The sequence below is a fragment of the Ochlerotatus camptorhynchus genome, unplaced genomic scaffold (genome assembly GCF_037179485.1).
Source record: "Ochlerotatus camptorhynchus isolate MF236.1 unplaced genomic scaffold, CSIRO-AGI_Acam_v1.1 ptg000277l, whole genome shotgun sequence".
Lineage (NCBI taxonomy): Eukaryota > Metazoa > Arthropoda > Insecta > Diptera > Culicidae > Ochlerotatus > Ochlerotatus camptorhynchus.
The window spans coordinates 6,026,055-6,049,119 of NW_027040766.1; the positions used below are offsets into that span (position 1 = coordinate 6,026,055).

Genomic DNA, 23,065 nt, shown 5'->3' on the forward strand with positions numbered 1-23,065 from the left:
CATGCACTAAACTAAGGGCACGGGATATAGTACAATAGATCAAATTAATGGTCGCAGGTCGCAGTGGTTTTAGGTCCCCAACAGAGGAAAAAAAGTGTTTGATACGGGGATATGACCCTATCAACTCAGTGGTTGTTAAAAAGGCTAGGGTTAGAACTCATGATCTTTTGCTCAGCTAGCAAAAACGGTCGCCACTAGGCCACTGAGCCTCATCACATCACAACAAACTACTGCGACCAAAACATGCTCAAGCTGACGACAATAAGCGACTGAAATCAATCCCCGACCCCGAAAGCCGTCATATTTCTTCCAAAAAAATCTTATATCGTGCCGTACCGGGTTCAGTAATCTATCTATTTTTAACGATATCCTCTACACTGGGCTTCTTGCATCACAAAACAAATCTACAGTCGATACCAATCGTTAAAGCCCAGTGACTTGAAGCTTCTTTCGCTTTTATTACACCCCCACTGGGATTTTACCCCAGCTGTCAGTTTAGTGTTTTTTGAGCACTGTCATAGTAGTTAATTGAGGGGTGGACACATAGTACCATTTGAGCACAACCATTTGTTCTTTGGTTACAAGTTCATTTATCAATTAAAGCTCATTGTGCTTCTTCCCTCTTGCTATACAAACCTTCTTTGTGATTACTAATCTTCTTTGATCACCATTTCGTTTTTTTAAGGAGTGAAGGTTCTTCCTTCTACAATATATATGATCACAAATGATTTAGTGCATATTTTAAAAATATGTCAAGACAATCACAAAAAAAAACAAAGCAAATCATCCACTCTCAAGTAAAAAAATAGATATTAGAAATCGAGGAGAGAAAGTGTGTGGGTGTGTCTTTGAAAGGGAAGGAAAAAAGCAACAAATATATAGGTACAGAATAGTCTTCAATGAAAAAGTCAGTCTGCTTCGTTGGATAATTGTTCATTTAATTGGCTTGTTTTTATTAAAAGAAATTGTTAAAATATATATTTAATATAAATATAAAGACCAAATAAAATTACAATTTTCTAACCACTATACACGGTTCTTTTTTGTTCATAATTGTTTCTTGTTTTTCGATTTTTTCTCCATTTTCTCAACATCTGTTGGATAGTATTTCTTTCGGTTTCGGTTCTCTGTGCCATCGAAAAACGGGTTGATTTCCTTCGGGTTTAGTTATTTCCTTTAAACCGATCCTGTTTGTTTTGCTCTTCTCGGTTTTCTAATATTTTGCTGGTTTTTCTTATATTTTTTTTTATTTTATTAACTAATATTTACAGGAATTTCTTTATACTCGCTAGGATTAGAAACTTAACTAGTGATAGTTACATGACAGTTAATAATTTATTTTTGTCCTACCATACAGTTTAGATCAATTTTTAGTGAAATTTTATTGTATGCTTTTCTTTATTACATTGTTTCATTATAGTTAATCTGTCGCTAAATACAACGCTAATTATCTCGCCAGCACTAATGCATTATCCTGCATCATCAAAAAGGCCAAAAACTTAGGAGAGTATTTTCAAATACACAGTCTAAAAACAGAGAGCATCGTCCATTGTTCTTTGCGTTGCAATCAATGCAAAAATCCACACCGGCACACGTGTGTGTGTTGTTTGTTGCTGTTAGTCAAAGCTTATTTTGCTCGGCAAAAAGGAAACCAATTAGAACACAGAACATTTACCATACTAGAGCTCGCGTACACTATTTACACGCACACCAAAAACGCAAATCGTGAGTCGAAAAGCGTGACGAAAGAAAAAAACGCTGCTGTCACACGAGACGAACACAAACAAACATCCTACACATAAATTTTGAGTAAATTGAGTTGGATTTCAGTTGTCTCTTTTCTCAGTTAGATTGGTTTGTTTTCGCTGGCATTTGACGAGCTTCACAATAAATTATATTATAGATTGTTTGTTGTTGTTTCTGAATTTTCTACATGCAACATTGCGCCTGGCTTCGCTAAAATACACACACAAACATACCGGTTCTTGTTTGCTTCGTTCACAACTGGTTCAAATTCTATACAATTGTTAAAACTACCAGTTATAACCAGTTTGAAATTTATACAGCATTTGCAATGTGGTACATCTGACAGAAGGAACTAATATTTTCTTTCTCCAATTTCTTATTTGTTTACCTTTTTGTGTTCGAAAACAAACTGACCTACAGTAGTAATTGGTTGCTTGCTTTTACATCTAACAGTATTAATTCGTTCAGTGTGTATGGGTGTGTGTGTGAGGGATTCAACGCCTGCTGCGTCAGCAGCATGCATGCGTAAAAACGACCATCTTTTTCATTTATTGTTATGTCATATCTGAGGGTTTCGAAACGTCATTGTTGTGTTTTTTTCTTCTTTCTTCTCATCTGTCACTGATTGTTTACAGCTAGAATTTCGTTCTTACTTCAACGCGTTATTTCATCCCTACAAATAAAAATGCACTTTCTTACATTACTCAAAATACCTTCCCTTTCGTTACCTTCCTAGCGAATGTGTTTGATTGTTTCATGTTATTTTTTTTTGTTTTGTTTACTTCTCTATTTATGTTTTAACAGAATTAAATGTAAGTGGAGAAATAATATGTTTTGGTACCGAAAATAAGACTTGGTAATAAATAAGTTACACTTAACCATTAACTGAAATTGACTAGAATTGTGACAATCGACCGGTTTCGAAATAGCAATAGAACAATTTGCGTTTTACGTTCGATTATAGCATTTTTTTGTGTTTGCTCTCGTTAGATTAGGTTCAATTTGTGTATGAGTGTATGTGTGTTTGCTTTCAGTATCATCTGTTATTGTTTTGTAACTTTTGTTAGGGCAAGTAAATCAGGGTTACGCTTTAGCCACGATGTTGCTGTTTCGATGGAAACAATCGTTCACGTCTGCACTGTAATAAATAATAAAAATCTTACAAACAGGATTATTCGCCATTTCATATTGTGGTTTAGTATTTAGGGCTTTTTACAAACTATTCAACTACTATGTACACTTGTTCAACTGTTTTTAATCATACTTTTTTCGACATTTTTTTTCGGTTTTGCCTCACACGTCAAAGTTGCTTTTCCGTTTGGTTTTAATACTTTCAGCGTCAGTAAAATTTTCATGTTCAGTTTCTGCGTTCAGGAATGTATGCTTCTGGTTTTCGGTTCGATTTTGTGGAGGTAAACGTTTCAAACTGTGCATCCCAAGAACAGATTTTTTTTTCAATACAGTCGAGTGTGGTGGAACGAATCACAGTTGGAACAGTTTACCCCCAACACAAATTCGGATCTGTTGCTGCAATTAAAAAACCGTTTCTGCTATATAGCTTACAACACATGACCGGGTGCTTTTGATTTCGGTTTCATCATTCTTCAAGCGAACTTTCATTGTTAAATTTCCTAAGCGTTGTTTTGTTTGTTTGTTTTTGTTTTGTTTTATACTAATCGACTTTTACTTGATGCGCTTGGTTACATTTTTTTTTTCGTTTCTTGTTTTGTTATCTTTGTTCGGGAGAATTTTATTTAAAAGAGAGAGACAGAGCAAGAGTTTGTGAATAAATGTAGAGAGAAAATACGCGACGGTAGATTTTGGATTTGGATTGAATTTGGTATAAAGTATTGTGTATTTATTTTTTGTCGTTTTGGGCGTTGTCTTGTCATAACCGTATTTTAGTTTTCTTCTTTTTTGTTTGTTATTTGGAGTTAAAAACTGTAGTAATTTTAAATTTTCTAGCTTTCTCGTTTGTTTAAAACTTTCCTATGCATGTGATTTGTTTTTGTTTTTCAGAAACTTGTTCAACCGCTAGTTCAAATTACAAAAGAATTGTACATGTAACTACACAGGTAAAACAGGTCTTTACATAAACATCTTGGAGCGCTTTGTTTTGAGATTTTTCAAATGAGAGGGGGACGAAGATGGTACATGAAGTTCTGGATTTCTAGTTTTGTCGATGGATCTCGATGTGGGAGAGGAAAATGAGGGAAGGATGGGGGGAGCACGTGCGATTTCATCATCAGATGATCCACGTGGTCATCTCATTGCTCTTGATGAACTTAGTTACCAATATACCTTCGGAGAGGTGTTGCAAACGTTGTGGTCTGGAGGCTACCGGTCGCTTCGGATGGTAGCGATCGCTTGAGTAGCTTCTTTGCTGCGTTTGACGGATTTCGAGTGTGTAACTTCGGTTGAAGTTGTGCCTCCTGCTGCTGGGTAGCGCTACTGCTGGATGAACTTGGCTTTGGTATTGCTGCTGCTGTAGATGAAGCTGATGAGGTTGATTGTTCTGAAGTTGTCGTAGCTGTAGCTGAGAGGAGGTCTGTCGCGGGAGGTGGTGGGATCTTCGTGGCTGTCGTTGTTCCGATGCTACTGCTGTAGTCTGCTGCTGCTGTTTGCGGTGATGTCTTTGGGGTCGTTGTTTGCGATGATTTATTATTAGAAATACTACCCTTAACACTATCATTTGCAGGAGGCCCTTCAATCTTTCGTAGTTCATTGTCATCACAATGATCATCGTAACGACAGGTGATCTTACCGTCCTGTGTGGAGATGGTGGATGCGCCGTTGATTTCCAGATGATGCCGTATTATGCCGAGGAAGATAACAATGGAAGGCGCGTTCGATTTTTTGCGTTGGATTTAGCAGTGTTTGGTGTGTGGTTCGAGTGTGGCAAAGTGTTGGTGGATCATCGTTGCAATGTGGTGGAAGATAAATTACATGTGTAATAGTCGCAGTGTGGTGTGGTTGAACGCAAAAAAACAAAAAAGTTGGAGAGAAGAGAGTGAAAATTAAAACCTGTATTTTTTGTACAATGTATGGTTGTTTTTTTTTGGATACATGTACTGATTTACGGCAAAGTGTTCAAAGTGAGTCGTTGGTGCAGTGACTCACGTTGAGCGCAGGTGAGGAAGATGGACGCTTGCTGTAACGAAAATTATTTACATTAGGAAGTGAAGAGGTGTTTCCATATTATTTTGAAAATGTATTGTCTGTGGTAAACTAACGTGCGCAGGAGAAAATGACGAATGAATTCTGACCTGATACCAAAATTTGGTATTGACCAGCATGAATACCAAAAATACCAAAGAATAATACCAAAAAATTACATGCAAAATACTTTGTAAATACCAAAAATTGATATTTGGATACCAAAAGAATGCCAGTGTGGTATTGTTTTGGTATTTCATTTTCATAATTTGGCAATGGGATGGTATTGTGGGAACATTTTTTTGGTATTATTGTTTGGTATTTTACCTCTTATGTCAGGTTCATGCATACCAATTTAAGGTATCGAGATATTCGTTCCGGTAACTGACACCGTCTGCCATTTTGTAGCGCTCTTAACCCTGTCTATGCTTACCATAATAGAGTGCGTTAGGAGATGAAGAAAGCACACCCCAGAAGAATTGGCGCTGGCTTGTCTTTCTGTTGGATTTCGATTTTCAATCACATACTGGATGCGTTTTTTGTGTGGGGTGTGATGGCTTCGTTAATCGTTTTCGTTATTTATTGGTGCATTGCTGATGACAGTAACTCAACATTAAGTTGAATTTTGTGGGGTTACACATTGAAAGAGTAAATTTTTTCTTGATGTTCCTCAAAAATCGACTCAAATATGGAAAAAATCATGGAAAATTTGACTTAGTTTACGAATTTACTCAAAGACTGGTTAATTTTATTATCGATTGTCCTCTCATTCGAGCTGATTTTTTAGAAAAAATCCAGATTAATTTTATTGACTTACTGACTAATCCAGTTTTTTGCATTTTTAAGTCGAATTCGACTAATTTTGAATGGCTCTCATCGACCGTGAGTTTGACTTTCTTCTTTTCTCCGCTGCACTGAACGAAAAAATCCGCAACACTTCGAGCCCTTTAAGAATATGCTTTCGAATTTTGGTTGATTGCAAATAAATCTAAGAATTTCATAAGGCTCGACTTATGAAAGACACGTTCGAATTTCATAAGCGTGACCAGAGATGCAAAATATCATGACACTCACTCGACACTCGTCAACGCATCAACCGACTATCGCTGACAGAACGTTTTGTCAAGCAGTGAGAGGTAGAGCCATGGCAAACAACAATCACCAGTAATGGTTGCTGCTCACAGGCAAAACGTAACACTCGCAGCTGATGATGTAAAGCATAACGAAAATAGTAAAGACTTCTGCAGTACGATGATGAGAAAAAGGAAAACGATAGAACAAATTGAAAACAATGCCTACGCATTCCAAGTTCAACTCGGCACGCCACCAACACACTCACATAAGCAAGCAAAGCAGCAACTGCTTCAAAACGAGCACAAATGAGTGTCGTGATTGTCGGAAATGACCAGATCGGTGATGGATCAACACCGAAGGCGACATTCACCAGTTGCTTTTTACTTCTTTCGTCAACTTGATGGATGGTCATGGAGAGTGCTTCGACAAGCACATTGATAGGAATGTACTAAGCGTTACTACCATCAGCTGTTTGTGATAGGTCGCAACTCTGAGCGTGACTTATATGATTTTCGTTTATTATGATGTAGCTGTTATACAACTCAAGAGCCACATGTGAAAAGGGCATACAAGCTTTTTGTAAACAAACACTTTGTAGGCCCTTTTCTCGCCAACCGTGGGTCGCCCACGCAAACCAGCAATATCATCGGGAAGGGGAAAGTGTCCCCTACCCGGTGAAGTTAAAAGTTTGCGTTGGTGTCATATGGGTGGCGAGAAAAGGGCATAAAAAGGTTTGTTTACAAAAAGCTTGTATGCCCTTTTCACATGTTGTTCTGGAACTTTAATCATTTCATTTTTCAAAGCGTTGGAAGACTCCGTAATCTCAACGTCCATGGTTCGGTTCCAGCCTGTACTGTTTTATATTTTTCTAAGGCAAGTCAATGAAATTCATACCGATTTCTTGTGGCTCAAATTCATAAGTGATTCTTATGGAATTCTTACGTTCTTTTGCCTCAGTGTATGGTTGAATTCGTCAATCAGCATCCATATGACTGTCATTTAAATAAAGGATGATATTCATTTGAAAATTGGCTGTAAAACATACAGCGCTCGGGGGACAACAATTTAAGAATATGATGTCTTGCAAATGCTTTCAATTAGATTTATAATTCGATTGTTTGTATTTTCATACTGAATTTCCACGAACAGCCATTCCATTATGGATACAAAAATCATTTGTTGGTAGAAAAAACTTCCTCCACAACGAAACAGACAATCTTCGGTTTCCACGCTTTACCAATATTTGTACCACCTCTGGTAGCGATGACTGCACTAAACGAAAACATCCGCAATACTTCAACTGATTATTGTATTGATCGAGCCCTTTAACAATATGCTGTCGAATTTCGGATGATTTCCTTATGGTTTAATTCGTCTTCAACTGATGAGCATCCACAAGACTGTCCTCCAAATAAAGGATGATATTTATTTGGAAATTGGCTGTAAAACATACAGGGACCAGAGGACAACATATTAGGGATAAGATGACTTGCAAATGTTTTAGATTAGATTATTAATTCGATTGTTTACCTTTCCATATTGAGTAGCCATGAACAACCATTCATCATGGATACAACAATTTCTTATTGGTCGAGGAAACTTTCTCCTTCCTCTACGAAATAGACAATTTACGGTTTCCTTGATTTACCAATGTTTGCATTACCTCTGATAGCGATGGCTATGCTTCCACCTCGTTTGTCTGCTTAGAGCAGCAAATGATGTTCGATAGAATTATTCACATCGTCGTTTTGAATGATTTGCGTTAAGGGGCTGAACCAATACCAAATCTCGATAACTTTTTCAAAGGGACGTATCAGGTTTTGTAAGCAATGCATTTGATCGTCGATTTGGCGTAACTGGTAGCTCGATGTTTTGGTACAGTGTGCTTTATTTATCGGTACATTTGGCTTCCAGTGGTTCCATTGTATGGCAGTATCGCCAACGGGTGCAGAGCGCTTCCATTGCAGTAATGGATGCAAAACGTGGTCAGTACTTACACACTCTTCACGAAACGGTTGCTGATGAAGAACAATGAGGAGGACCACACAATGGTTGCTGCCTAAGAGGAATAGGAGACAATGAGGGGTCTTTTATGAACCAATTTTCTGTCAAACGCGAACCAGCGCCTGATTGGTCGGGCGAACGTATAAAAACGCGAGAATTTTTACAACAGGGAATCTATTTTCTTATATTTTGACAGTCGACTGCGTCGCCCATAATGAAATAGTTTTGCACGGTCGTTTATGCGAGAGGACCAGAACACGTCACAGACAAAATGGAACCAGTTGTCTCCTCTTCCTCTTAGGTTGCTGCCGAGTAAACAGACGATCGAGAGTCTAGGCACTTAATATAAAGGTGACACACAAGGAAGTTAGTGTTAGTTTGTTAACTAAAATGAACTTTGCCCATTTTGTTATAAGAAATGCTCTTCGTGTTTATTAGCAAAATTCACATTGATTGATTGATCGATTGATTAATTGCGTAGGAAAACAGTTTGGCACGGAATTTGCCTTTATTATTGGTTGTTTTCTGTGTTTGGTTTCACTGGTAGTAATACATATAAATGTAACGAAATGCCTCGAACTTTAAAAAACATCTCTGAACTTTAGCGAGTTTTCGTGAAATTAAATAATATTCTTGGAACTTGTATGAAGCTTCTTAGACAGTATAGTTTAAATACTCTTTCGAGAAATTCAGGTTTGGGCATTTTTTAACATCCCTGAATTTATACATAGTTCTTTGAACCTCTTAAAAGTTTCCAGAATTACTACCAAGTGTACTGAATTTCTATTATGTTTAGTGAACTTCTACGATGTTCCTGAAGTTTTACGAAATTCCTTGAGGTTAAGTAAAAATCTCCGCTCTTCAACGAAGTTCCTTGATTTTTTTTTTGCAAAATTCACTGAAGTCCTCTAAAGTTTGCTATTTAACAACAAAGTCTGAAGAAGCTTTACAAAGATCACTGAACTTTCACAGTTCTCAGCACTCCTACGGAGTTAACTGAATTTCTATAAAAAATTAGCTGAACATCTCTAATATTCACTGAAATTTAATAAAGTTTTCTTAAATTTTATAAAGTTCAATAAAATTATACAAAGTTTGAGAACTTTTTCAGAATTTACTACACTTCCTGTTTCCTGAACATTAACGAAATTATCTGAACTGCAATGAAGTTCGTTGAAGTTGTAAAACTTTCCCTGAACTTTTACAATGTTCCCCGAATTTCGCCAACAACAGAAACGGAGATTTTGCGATGTCTTCAACATCTGTGCCAAAACACAGCATGGCACACTGTGTGACACAAGAGCCATTTTGACACGTAAGACACAAACAATATAATATAAAACGGCATGACTGCTGAGTGTAGACGTTTTGCAAATCGTTGCTAAGGTTGACTACTCGGTTGAATACTTTGTTTACTCAAAAGTGAAGCTAGTGAGATAATTTTTTGTCACACATAAAACTGGTAAAACAACGATTCAATCAAGAATTTAAGAACGACAAGCTGGTTTCTAGGATCACACAAAAAAAAAATTTTGTAAGTATTTTCTGATTTCGTGAATCGCTTTAAATCTAGCAAAACTCAATCCAATTCACAGCAAAAATCCCAGTGGCTCGTGATTTCATCCACTACAGCTTCTATTCGGGCTTGACTTCAATCAAGTTCATCCACATCATGGCCGGTCGAGAGGGTCTTGTCGAAACGGCAGCCAAAACAGCTGCAGCTGCCAACTATAGCGGTCTCCACACCGAGATCGTCTCGCTGGATATATCGAAGGCCTTCAACAGGACGTGGACTCCCCTCGTCTTAGAGCAGCTTGTCAACTGGGGTCTGTGTGGACTTCATCAAAAATTTCCTGACCGATCGTTTTTTCAGAGTCGCAGTTGGCAACACGAGGTCCCAGCTTTTCAGAGAAGAGACGGGCGTCCCACAAGGTTCAGTTATCGCCGTTACCCTCTTCCTTGTGGCCATGAACGGAGTTTTCGGAGAACTGCCGAAAAATGTTTACATTTTCGTGTATGCTGACGATGTACTTATCGTACACACTTAGAAATACCTAATTTTACACGTGACGGAATCCATGTTTGACATAAAATATGAGACGTAAACAAACATGTAATGTAAAATTAAGTGCTCCGAGACTGAAAAGTTCGTTACTCGACGAAAGGAACGTTTGATTGAGTTGAATCTCACGTCTATTATGACTCAATTTTATGTCAAAATTGACGCTCGTATATGTCAGTCTCAGAGCACCTAAATTTACATGATTTTTTTTAAGTGTGTAACTACCGGCCCAACAGCAGCACGTAACAGGATCAAGGCCCAGGCAGCAGTTTCCGCTGTAGCCAGGTGGGCCAGCGCGGTAGGTTTCCAGCTTTCGGCCATCAAAAGCGTCAGGTGCCACGTGCGTCCATCCCGGCACCGTGTCAGCGGGCCACCTATCAAAGTTCAAAGCCAGCCCATGTCACTGAAGAAGACGGTTCGTATTCTGGGGGTACTTTTTGACCGAGAACGACTACCGCAGTAGGATCAACTTGATCCGCACCATCTCTCGCCCCCACCGGTCTAACAATCGCGACACTCGTTTCCGGGTTGCAAGAGCCGTCATCGATAGTCGCCTACTGTACGGTCTTGAGATGACGTGCATCGCAAACAAAAAGCTCGTGCAGATACTAGCACCAACGTTCAACACCTACGTTTGGATTGTCTCCGGTCTTCTTCCGTCAACGCCCGCTGATGCCGCATGCATCGAAGCGGCTATTCTGACCTTCCGCCATCGTATAACCATAGAGGTAACTCTAAGACCACTAGGTCCCGAAGAAAATCATTATTATTTTTGGCTCACTCAGTACCAGAACAACGGTACCAAGCAGTCCCAAGCTATTTCACTCACCCCTGCATGTTTTGCATGAATCCACACACCCCTGATGTTATCTGTCAAACTTTCATAGCGAATCAAAACAAACATAGTGTAGTAATAGAATTTCAACTAGAATAGGGTACGTTAATCGTTTGCTTGGGACCAATAGGCTACTAAAGTGGTGAGCCAATTTAAAGTCGTTAGTTTCGTATTGATTGTTGGTATAACCGCAGCAATTGCAACGAGAGCCGCTGACTTTACAGCAATGACCTCCGGAAATGAAAGGATCTTTCTCCTCGATGAGGGGAACAGACTCCATGACTGCCAATTCGGAGCTCCCCCCAGTGGCCAAGGTCCACTGGTACGCAGACAAAAGTTGGCGCATACCTCCGACAAAAGTTGAGAGTCGGATAAAGAGCAGGTTCAAAGCTGGAGATAACTCTGCAGCGCTGAGGAGAACAGTAGCCAAACTGATAGGCTCGGACTACCCAACCCATGCCCACATATACACGGACGGATCGCTTTCCCAAGCCGGGGTCGGAATTTCAGCACCGATGAGTAGCAGCCTACTGCCACAATGCTTGGTTTTCTCCGCCGAAGCTGCGGCCATCTCGGACCGGCCAATACTGGTGCTATCCGATTCGTACAACGTGACACAAGCCCTTACATCTGAGACCCCGACTCACCCCTGGATACAGGCCATTGTGGAGGCCACACCTCCGAACATGGTGTTTTCCTGGATCCCTGGGCACTGCGGTATCCCAGGAAATAGCGAAGCTGACAGTCTGGCAGGATCTGGACCAGCTGGCCCCCGTTACACCGACGAAGTGCCACTGCAGGACATAAAGCGATGGATAAAGGGTGATACGGTCAAAATTTGGTCAATATCAACTTGACGTATTTCTTTCAATTTTGCATTTAAAAAACCTGAACACCCCTCATTTTGAAGGTGTGTGTGTGTAGAATGTTGCTCCTATTTTGATTTTGGAATTCACTCTTCAGTTGTCAAAATGCCGTCCAAGCAAGAAGAGCAGCGTATCAAAATTTTGCTCGCGCATCGCGAAAATCCGAGCTACTCGCACGCAAAGTTGGCAAAATCGCTAAAAGTTGCCAAATCAACCGTTACAAATGTAATTAAAGTGTTTGGGGAACGTTTGTCAACAGCCAGGAAGTCTGGATCGGGGGGAAATCGAAAACCGGAAGCCGCTGAGACGACAAAGAGAGTTGCCGGTAGTTTCAAGCGAAACCCTAACCTCTCTCTCCGAGATGCCGCAAATAAGCTGGGTGTATCGTCTACAACCGTGCATCGAGCCAAAAAACGAGCCGGACTATCGACTTACAAGAAGGTAGTGACTCCAAATCGCGATGATAAACAAAATACGACGGCCAAAGCGCGATCCCGAAGGCTGTACACGACAATGCTGACGAAGTTTGACTGCGTGGTAATGGACGACGAAACCTACGTCAAAGCCGACTACAAGCAGCTTCCGGGACAGGAGTTTTATACGGCAAAAGGAAAGGGAAAGGTAGCAGATGTTTTCAAGCACATGAAACTGTCAAAGTTCGCAAAGAAATATCTGGTTTGGCAAGCCATCTGTACCTGTGGCTTGAAAAGCAGTATTTTCATAGCTTCCGGGACTGTCAACCAAGAAATTTACGTGAAAGAGTGTTTGAATAAACGTCTGCTGCCTTTCCTGAAGAAACACGGTTGTTCCGTACTGTTTTGGCAGGATTTGGCATCTTGCCATTACGGTAAAAAGGCCATGGAGTGGTACGCCGCCAACAACGTGCAGGTGGTTCCCAAGGACAAGAACCCTCCCAACACGCCAGAGCTCCGCCCAATTGAGAAAAATTGGCTATTGTCAAGCGGAACCTAAAGAAGACCAAAAAAACTGCTAAGGGCGAGCAGCAGTTCAAGGCAAACTGGCTTTCTGCGGCGAAGAATGTGGACAAGGTGGCTGTACACAATCTGATGGCAGGGGTCAAGCGTAAGGCCCGGCAATTCGGATTTGGAAAAGCGGAAGCCTAACTGAATATTTTTCCTGAATTTTATACTAATTGAACTTGAAAAAGAAATTTAATTTGATTTTTTAAATAAACGATTTCACCGATTTACACGCGTTTTCCCTTGACCAAATTTTGACCGTATCACCCTTTAGTGGTGCAAAATGTGGGTAGCCTGGGAAGCAGAGTGGTGCCAATCCCAATCCCTCTTCATCCGAAGAATCAAAGAAACGACGAGCAAGTGGACGGATATGTCGAAACTACGGGACCAGAAGGTACCGGATTGTGTTTTTTTTCTAATTGTCTGTATTATTAGTCTTTTTACTGGAATCTGTTTTTATTGGTTCTATTTGAGTACATGTGAATTGTAAGCCAACTCCGTAACAAAATTTGCAGTCAGAACTCCCCCCCCTCCTCTGGGGCCTCCTATTTTATAGAGATGAACTAGCCAACGGCTAAAAATCTCTCTAATAAAGCCAAAAAAAAAAAGCTGCAGCGGATGCCTCCAGTGACCGACGGTTGGTCAAAAGCTACCTATGTTACAAACTGGTTGGATCCCGTGATCATGAAAATACAATTTATGCACCTTCGCAGTTAGGACGCAAATAAATATTTTAAGTCGCCTGTGGAGGAAATTTTGAAGAAGTCTGTTATCGTATCATCTAGGAATTGAGTAGGAAATTGTTCGTATATCCGACAAATTTTGACTACGCTGAGGCTGGGTAATGTATTTTTGCTAAATATTTTGTCCCTCGAAGCGTACTCCGAAGGATCAGAGCATGATTTTCTGCGAGAGTTTAGGTACATTTACAAGTTTGTTATGCAGAATAATTAATCAATAAAAAACAGCTTATCATAGATGCCGGCCAGATTCGTATACCGGTCGTGCCAAGGATCATCCGGGATGGAAACTTTTAACATTTTCCCATGCGTTTTCCCTAGTATATCCTTGCCAGTCATTGGTCTCAATTGATATGGGATTCTATGGGATATCCACATCAAGCACACCCCTTCCTGTCATCAAATCCGGTAATTTTGCAGATGCATCTCAGTCATCATCCTTCTTTTGAACTAGCTCGTATCAACTGTAAGGCCTTCCTTTAAATTTGTTGAACCTCTTAACGGAATACCTTTATGAAGAGCTTTAAGTGGGTTGGTTTATTTCCTTTAAATTCCGTTTTAATTTCTTATCTTTTGACAGATACGCGGATTTCGTCTACTACTTGCAGACTTCATCAGTGCCAAGTACTCAAGTACTTCATCAGTGCCAAGTGCCAAGTGGTGTTGACTACTTGGCACTGATGAAGTCTGCAAGTAGTAGACGAAATACGCGTATCTGTCAAAAGATAAGAAATTATAACGGAATTTAAAGGAAATAAACCAACCCACTCAAAGCTCATCATGTAAGGCCTTGTTCATAGTATCGAGCCGGAATCTGGTGGACGGGTTGAACTCCGTACATATTTGATGGCATCCACTTCCTCTCCCACCTCCCGATCTGCAAACGCTCTTATGAGAATGAAGAGAAGCTGAATGCTTGCCTTGATCCATCGGAGAAATTAAGAATGTAAACGCAAAAGAGTCATAACTCATGGGGTTGCCAAACTCATGGAATAGTGACACATTGATAGGCACACTTGGATTGAAACCTTGTTCGGCACAGCCCTTGGAACAGCTCAATCACTCGGCATGGTTCAAGGTGTGCAGAATTGAATACCCCTTGACATTTTGTGTTATTTTTTTTTTTATAATTTGCTTTAACTTTTAAATGCAGATTACTAAATAAAATTTACCGTGCATATATTTTGTCAGGTTTCTAAAATGATTAAACGAAGATTCGACAACAAGCTAAACAACTAAATTTTACTACCGGGTTGCCATAAGAACCCTTCGTAGTACCTCGTTATACTATGCTCATAAATAAGTCGTGCGTATAGAATATAGTAATGGCTGTAAATCTTCATGTTGAAGATGAATGACAAAGATTTGAAATTACGGTTATGTGAAATTATTACAAGCTAAAAGTCTGATGCGTAGAGGGGCTGTCAAAATCAGGTCATTTCTATATAACCCAATGCCGATGATGTTAAGTTTTTTTTTCTTTCATCGAACAATATGCTTCCTGTAACTTGTAAATTACACAGCAATTTTTTTGTAAATTTACATGTGCCACATTGATGTATTTTTACATGAAAGTATTTAATAATACATTCATTTGCATTGAATTTTACATGCATGTGTATTTTTACATAGTAGTCAAAAGATAAATTGAAATTGATTAAATTTTCAACGAACGATATAAATTTACATTAAATTTTAAATTTCAGCGTTAATTAATCGAACTTTAGATTGTTAAACGTGTAATTTTAAACTTGAAAACCTGCTCCAGTTGGTAGTAGAAAATAATAAAATATTTTGATCTGTGTATCAAATATTGAAAAAGTTTAATGAGAGAGAGAAGGATTAGTATTTTCCATTTAATTCCACTACTTTATTTGCTTATCCTTGACAGATACGCGTATTTCATCTACAATGTACAGACTTCTTCAGTGTCTTGTACTAATACTCGACTTCTCGACTCAGATGCAAATAAAGTAGTGGAATTAAATGGAAAATACTAGTCCTTCTCTCTCTCATTATACAGGTATTCCACTAAGACGCCCACATTCATCAGGATCAGCGAATCCAAACATATAAAGCAACCAACGATACAGACAAAACGGTTGCTACGACTACCATGACAAACTCGCTCTATAACATAGCTCGATCCGAGTGGTAAAAGGATAATGATATAATGCTTGCCTGCTTTGTTGCAATATACACGGATGAGGACATAGCTTGATATGAATCGAGAAAAGACATAACAAAAAAAAATCCCATTAACCCACGTGTATCATCTTCGGCTCTACTTCGTGAAGCAGTTTGCCAACAATTTGCTCGTTTCCTTCTACCGCCCCGAGTGAGTTGTGTCGCACGGACTGCTTGTCATGAAAAAGAACGAAGAAGATTATATCATTATTGCTTTGAACTTCTGACATAGCGTTATTATTCGGTTCGTTGATCGCTTGTCATTTTGTAATTTGGAGATATTTTTGATTCCTTGATCAGGATTGAAAAAGTTTGTTTTCTGAACTTCTAAACCAAACATACATGGAAACACCTCAAACTTACCCGTGAATTTTTAGAAATTTCCTAGCATCATCAGCAAGCATCGTCCATCTTCTTCGCCTCTGCCTATCTACATAAAACAAATTTAAATTGTTAAGATCGTTGTGGAATAGTTACAATTATTCGTGTATCATAGTCACCCAATCACTCACGTAGATGTGATGTGAAAAGTGTGTGTATCCTTAAGCAAGTGTGTGTTTAACCATGGATGTGCATTTGAACGGTGAACGTTTCTAAGTATCTAATTCATGAATTTTGGATCCGATTTTTTTGCACAACGATATCTATGCTCTTGAAGTTGAATTGGGATCGATTGGTGTTAATTTAAATTAGTTTTATGCTAGTTGTTAAGTCACTAATAATCGGTGCTACTAGTCGTCTATCCTATATATTTACAAGCATGCGAATAAATTCAACTGAAGTTTTAGTAATATGCTACAAATACAAACGCAAAGTAGTAACCGAATTCGTTGGAAACACACAAACACGTACTAGAGAAAACCGAAAATTGATTTTAGAACGAAACAAATCAAATTTTTGTTTTTGGAAGGAGAATTGATTTTTCTTCGATTTTGACTGTGATGAGAAATGTTGTGTAATGGATGTGTAACAATTGAGGGGGGAAATGGATCTTCGGGGGAAACAGGAAGTAAGCTTTATTCCACCAATCGGGTTTTAATGTTTCTGGTTGCTGTTGAATGATGCTAGATGAAACTGATCACTGATTGTTGGGGAGTAGAAACTTGTAGGACAAGACCACACTCAACTTAGAAATGGAACGTAAATTCGAAACGATTCAACAATTGAATGGGAGGCAAGTGCTTGGGGGGAGAAACACATTTCAGCAAGAGATTTCGTTGGACATGCTAATAAAAGTGAAAAGGAATAAAACTAGGCAAGCTCAAAGAAACGGAACTGGCGTCTCGCTCCGGGAGTTCCGCGAGCGAAACTGGTGCTCATTTTGGTGCTGGTGCTGAGTGATTTTTTTTTGTTGTTGCAAGAAAACGACTTTGCTACATTGATTGATTATTTGAAAATTGATTGTTTGCGAGAAAGGGGTGGCTGATGTATTTGTTTGAAGTAAAATAATTGTAACGGGTAAACGAAACAAGTAACGGAACTCAGGAAACAGAAGATTGGTTCAGAACTAAGTCGTAAAGTTAACGAAACTAAAAGTTTAAAACCAGTGTGGATAGAGGAAGAAAGGTAGTTTCTATATATAGCAGATAATCTATGAAGGTGCAATTTAGACTCCTTGCTGCGAGAAGGGGTTTTCAGTTATGAGTCGGTGAAATGTGAGAGAAAATGGAGTCAGATGTGATCATTTGTTGATTTTTTCGAATCCAAATTGGAAATTTACACACGCTCCCAAAAAAAGTAAATGAATTCAAACGAGAGCGTGCTCTGTGATAAATACAAAACAGTTGTATTTACAATTTTCTAGTTGTGGAAAAAGGTGATTGTGGAATTGCTAGAAATACACAAACATTGCTCATTTATGAATAAAAAAAGTGAGGTGAAGAAATAGAAAAGTGTGTTTCTGTGATAGAAGAGGAATGGAACGAAAAATGAATCAACCGAAAAGGACCTTCCATCCAAATAGCAAATCCGGGGAAGTCGCACACTTACGTGGGCAACTTCATCCATCGGAATCGGATGCATCTAGCAGAAGGTGCAGTACATAATTTCAGAAACGAAAGAAGCATTTTAAGAACCAAAAAATACACATTTGGCGGGAACGGAAAATTCGTTCAAATGATAATAAAAACTAAACGAAGATATACCAAACCATAAGTTCAAAAACGAATGTTAGTGTAGTTAAAGAGTGATTTTTTACCGATGCACACAACACGCGGAATTGCTCACCAGTTGGGCACAGTAGGGGACCTGGAATGTAATTTGTTCGCAGGTTACAGTGTTATAGGTTAATATTTTTCGGTTGTTTTTTTTATGAAGATGAAATTTATTAATAGTAAGTAATGGTTAAATAGAAACATGTTTGTTTGGGAATTGTTGGCCTCGTTTGTAGTGATTTGTGATATGTTTTGGGTGTCTTGATGAATCCGCTCATTACCTATTATATGTCATTTTAGTATTGGTCATAGACCTTGATGGCTCACGCAATTCAGACATTTGTATTTGGAACAGGAATGTAAGCTTCAATAATAAACAAACTAATAATGAGCCAAACTACATCAGTTTTCAATGACTAATCAATTTGTAGTAATATTTAATCTTTAGAACCCCATTAAGCCACATTCGGAGATGTTCCAGATGCCCCCGGGGAAGTGGCCAGAACTTGAATAGTACCAAGACCGGTTTTGCGAATCAGAAAATTGCATCAGCAATCAATTACTATCGATTGGAAAGAACATTAGAACTCTGCAGCCACATTTATCATGTCCAGACTTGTTCTGTACACCCCAGTGGAATTGACCAGGACATAAAAAGGAATCAAAACAGGTAATTTGACGCATCAAGCTGCATCGGCATTATTGAATCTCTAGGAAATAGTTTTGTTTGAATTGAGAAATGTGATAACCTATCTAAGGCTCTGAACCATTTGAAGAATTTGTTTTTAACTTTTGGTTAAAATTTGACAGATGGAAAGTTATCGATTAACCCTGCTATCCGAGCATGGTTATTTCTGACAGACAAGAAGATAAATTTTGACAACCGTGGCTCGAAAACCGGTCGAACGACAGCACAGGGATTTTCGAACATAGAAAATAACTTTCGAAATGTCACTTTTAACCACGAGTTAAATTTAACTCGGCAAATGGTTCACAGCCTAAGTAGATGTTACACCAACAGTATCCTTCTTTTTGCCGCAACGGAGAAGATGGGCGTGGCCGGCAATCGTTAATATCATGTCTGTTAATGTCTGTTCTGAACTCTGATTGGAAAGCTATTCACTCCCAAATAGTTTTCCTTAAGCAATCAGAATAAGAACGTTAATACATGACAGTTACCGGTATGCAATCTACGAATTACTCCGTTACAAACGCAACGCAACGCAACACCACTTCACCTATGGTGAATTCAGAAGTTATTTATATCATAGAAACAAGATTATTTTCCTGGTACATCAATCAAATTCTCGATTTTTTCCAATTTTTCCTGGTGAAAATAAAATCCCAATTTTCCCCCGGTTTACCGGGTTTGCCTGGTTCACTTGCCACCCTGATAACATCTAATGATTTCATAATTCCGAAAAAAAATTTCTGAGTGGAGCTTGAGTTCCAACAAGCTTGCATTCAACTACCTTTTGGCAGTCGACTTAGGCTGTGTCCCAACTGTCCAGTTAAATTTAACTCTTTAACCACGAGTGACATTTTGAAAGTTATTTTCGATGTTCGAAAATCCCGGTGTTATCGATCGATCGGTTTTCAAACAGAACTCAGCCACGGTTGTCAAAATTTAACTTCAAATCTGTCAGAAAAATTGGTGGTACAGTAGAAGTTACTTATTTCCTCTCCTTGACATGTCAATTTCCTCACACTAATTAGTTATTTTTCTGACTGTTTCTGAAATTTCCGTTAGGGATATTTTCGCATATGAAACACTTGTCTTTAATCCTCCGGTATATTCCCCGTGCACACTTTAATGCCCATCTCATCTCCGTTGAACATTTGTTATGGATAACACGATTAACCAAACGCTTGATCGCAGTGGGATACCCCAAGTAACATTTTAGGTTTTATTGAGGTTTAAAAGTACTCTACAAGTCTAAATCATGGTCTACAGTACCCTCATAAAACCCTAATTGTTACTTGGGAGGTAACCAATGAGCCCGCTAATTTGGATTGATTTTGTTATATAAAGTGAACATACGACTAATACAGGGCTTTGGCGCATTATTAGTCGGATTATTACTACACACTTAGAAAAATTAAAATTAATTAAATTTAGGTGCTCTGAGAGTTACATATACGAGCGTCAATTTTGACATAAATTTAAGTCATAACAGACGCGAAATATAGCTTAATCAAACGTACTTTTCATCGAGCAACGAACTTTTCAGTCTCGGAGCACTTAATATTACATTACATGTTTGTTTACGTCTTAGCTTTTATGTCAAAGATGGATTCCGTCACATGTAAAATTAGTTATTTCTAAGTGTGTAAGCAGGCTTGTTGGTTACTTGGGATTGCCCCCTCACTTTCTTTCCATCAGCATAATCGAAAATTTCATATTCAGAGTTGTGCTTTCACAAAATTAGAAAGTTTGGTCCATGTTCAATATTTAATCATAATTTGCTACGTCAGGCAATCAAAAATTCGTACATCCAAGCAGGATCATAATTTTATATGTTCATTGGATAGCTTAACGTCCGAATTTATCCGCCTCTTAAGCACATAATGGGGAACTAGAACTAAAATATTCAAAAATATATCTCTTAACCTTTTGCCATTCTTGCATTTACGCAAAGACGTCCAACCCATTTTCAGAGGTTTAATTTTTGTTAATCCACTTGGTGCATGAATTTTGCAACAAACAATAATGTTAAACTCTGCTTAAACATGAGAATGAATTTTAACCGTCCTTTTGGATCCCGTTTCAACGCAGAGACAGCCCAAAATCATCAAAATTCAGTTCGCCAAGCAGAATCTCACGAACACTACCGTTTAAATTCATAGGAATTTGACAGCTCTTACATCAATGCATCTCTCATTTGTATACAACAGCCGAAGTCCCTATTTTTTATATATTCTGCACAGAAACTACTTTCTAAGCTCCGCCCCTGACAGGATTTCCCACCGTTTTTTTTTATCAATGGGGCGTGACAGAAAGTACTTTTGTGCAGAATATGTAATAAAGGATGAACTTCAGATGTAGATCTAATTGCATATAAAGAGGTAACAGACATGTTTACACTATTTGGAAGCTGTGAGAGGTACAGCATACATGACATGCAAATTTTCTCTCAATTTGAAATTTTTGGCTCTTTTGACGGGTGAAAAACTTAAAATCAATTCATTTTAGGTTTTCATTATAAGGAGGAAATGTAAAAATAATATTTGTCGCGTTTCATATTATTTGAACGTGACCGAAAACAGTCTTAATTACTCTTTTTGTAAAATATGTGTGGTCCTTAAATTTTTCGATCTCCACAAATTCCACATCCTCTCCACCCCATCGTTGGTTGTCATCAAAGTGATCACGCTGACTGCTGCCATTTTACCACAGCGTCCGTCCGATGCGAAAATTTCTCTAGCCTGACTGCGCTGTTGTTCAGCAGAGCCAGAGGGAAAAAATCCACCTTTTCCTGATTTGCTCTTGGTTCTGCTTGCCACGCCGCCCGAAGCTTTAATGAGCGGAGGAACGACAGCAGAGCTCTCATATAGTTTTACAGGTTCCAGCAAAACGATGCGCAACCAAATGGTACTCGATTATCGACGGCTTGCTTTGCGGAGCACGTTTATTTCATGGAAACAGTGATAAAATTATCACTTTTTAGGTGTACATTTTTCAACGATTTTTTTTAGAGAAAATTAGAAAAGCATTAATTGTAGCAGACTGTGAGAGTTATTTCCTATCGATTGGTGTATTTGGATTTTAATTTCGTCGATAAATGACAAAGTTATAGGCGTTCAAAATCTTACATATTTTCGTGACGGTCGCAATTTTAGATTTTCGATTTACCCCCAGTACCTTCCTGTAAAACGTAGTCTACGTCAAAAAACCACGCTCGGATAGCAGGGTTATTCGATAACTTTCCATCTGTCACTTTTATCCACGAGTTAAATTTAACTCGCCAATTGGAACACAGTCTTAGTAAGCTACGACTTGCTCTAAACGCAACGCCATTTTCAACAACATTGAATTCCCTAATTGGCCCTATCTTAGTTAAGAAAAAATATCAATTTTCACCAAATGTATTTTCATGCAGGGTTAGAACATAGATTTTGTCACATGTTGGGTCAAGCACTAGTGACAAAACTGACTCACTTACCCTAGTTGTTTAACTGAATGATAAAAGCTCGTACATATTTGGTAGTTCAAAGTTAGTGTGTTCCAAATTTTATACAGTAGAATTCAGGTAATGAGCGGATTTATGTTGTAGAATAAGTGTTATTGTATTAGGTTGGCATTTGTTTCCACTTGTTTATTATTCAGAAATCCATGATACAAAAAAGGCTCATTCTAACAGCTATCCCACTGTTTACAATCGGAGACGCTTGGAAGTTTACGATTGCTGCTAAATGAAAAAAAGCCCACTGAAGGCTGAAATCAGAAAAGACGACACGTCACAATTGTAACAACCCGAGCAGGAACGAATATCCGGAGAACTTCGAGATTAGGGCGTAATTGCTTTTGTAAACAAACACGTCATTTGCCGATTTCTCGCGAGTTAAAGCTAAATTTAAAAACTAATAACACAAACAGATAGAGAAATAGTTCCTCTATCATTTGGTATAGTCTGTTTGCAAGATTGATCTTTTATTCGTGAGAAATCGGCGATTGACGTGTTTGTTTACAAAAGCAATCACGCCCAAATCTCAAAGTTCTCCGGATATCTCGATCTCTTAAATTGGATTTGCCTTTCATAAGAGGTAAAATAACAAAGAATAATATCAACAGAATGTTCCGACAATATCATTCCAATACCAAATTAAGTATGTAAATGCAATACCAAAACGATACCACACAGGCATTCTTTTGGTATCCAAATATCAATTTTTATTATTTTGAAAGTCAGGATCAACACTAAATTTTAGAGTTGGTTGGAAATGCTAACATGAAGCTTTAGTGTGATAATTTATTAGCTAGAGAATGATCTTTTTAGAAGAGAGTAGGTGGATAGTTCCGTTAGAGTACGGCAGTATGAAAATTGAATAGAAGTTGAAAATGAGCGAAGGGCCATTAATGCGACAGTTTTTTAAAGATAGACGCACATCTTTTGCCTAAACCGTACGATGTACGCGGAGACTTGAAGTATGTCTCCAAGTCTACAGGCAAAAAATGTGCGTCCCTCTTTTGCTCATAAACTGACTGCGGCTGTGGAATAGTTCTAGCGACGTTTTCATCACTACATACTTCAAGTCTCCGCG

The 23,065-nt window shown here is 38.5% G+C and overlaps 1 protein-coding gene across 5 annotated transcripts in view; it reads right to left on the reverse strand.

Moving 5' to 3' along the window:
- Nucleotides 1–926: 926 nt before the first annotated feature.
- The window catches only part of LOC135706301 (protein kinase C-binding protein NELL2-like), a 388,995-nt gene continuing 366,856 nt past the window's right edge, over nucleotides 927–23,065 (reverse strand). For 3 of the 5 annotated variants that reach the window (XM_065227890.1, XM_065227889.1, XM_065227893.1), the window contains 2 exons: nucleotides 17,848–17,897; nucleotides 927–4,514 (listed from right to left, as the gene is read on the reverse strand). In XM_065227890.1, coding sequence (XP_065083962.1) covers nucleotides 3,992–4,514; nucleotides 17,848–17,897 — 573 coding nt within the window. In that variant the 3' untranslated portion in view covers nucleotides 927–3,991. The remainder of the gene's footprint in view (nucleotides 4,515–17,847; nucleotides 17,898–23,065) is intronic. The other 2 variants (XM_065227891.1, XM_065227892.1) reach the window with 2 other exon arrangements.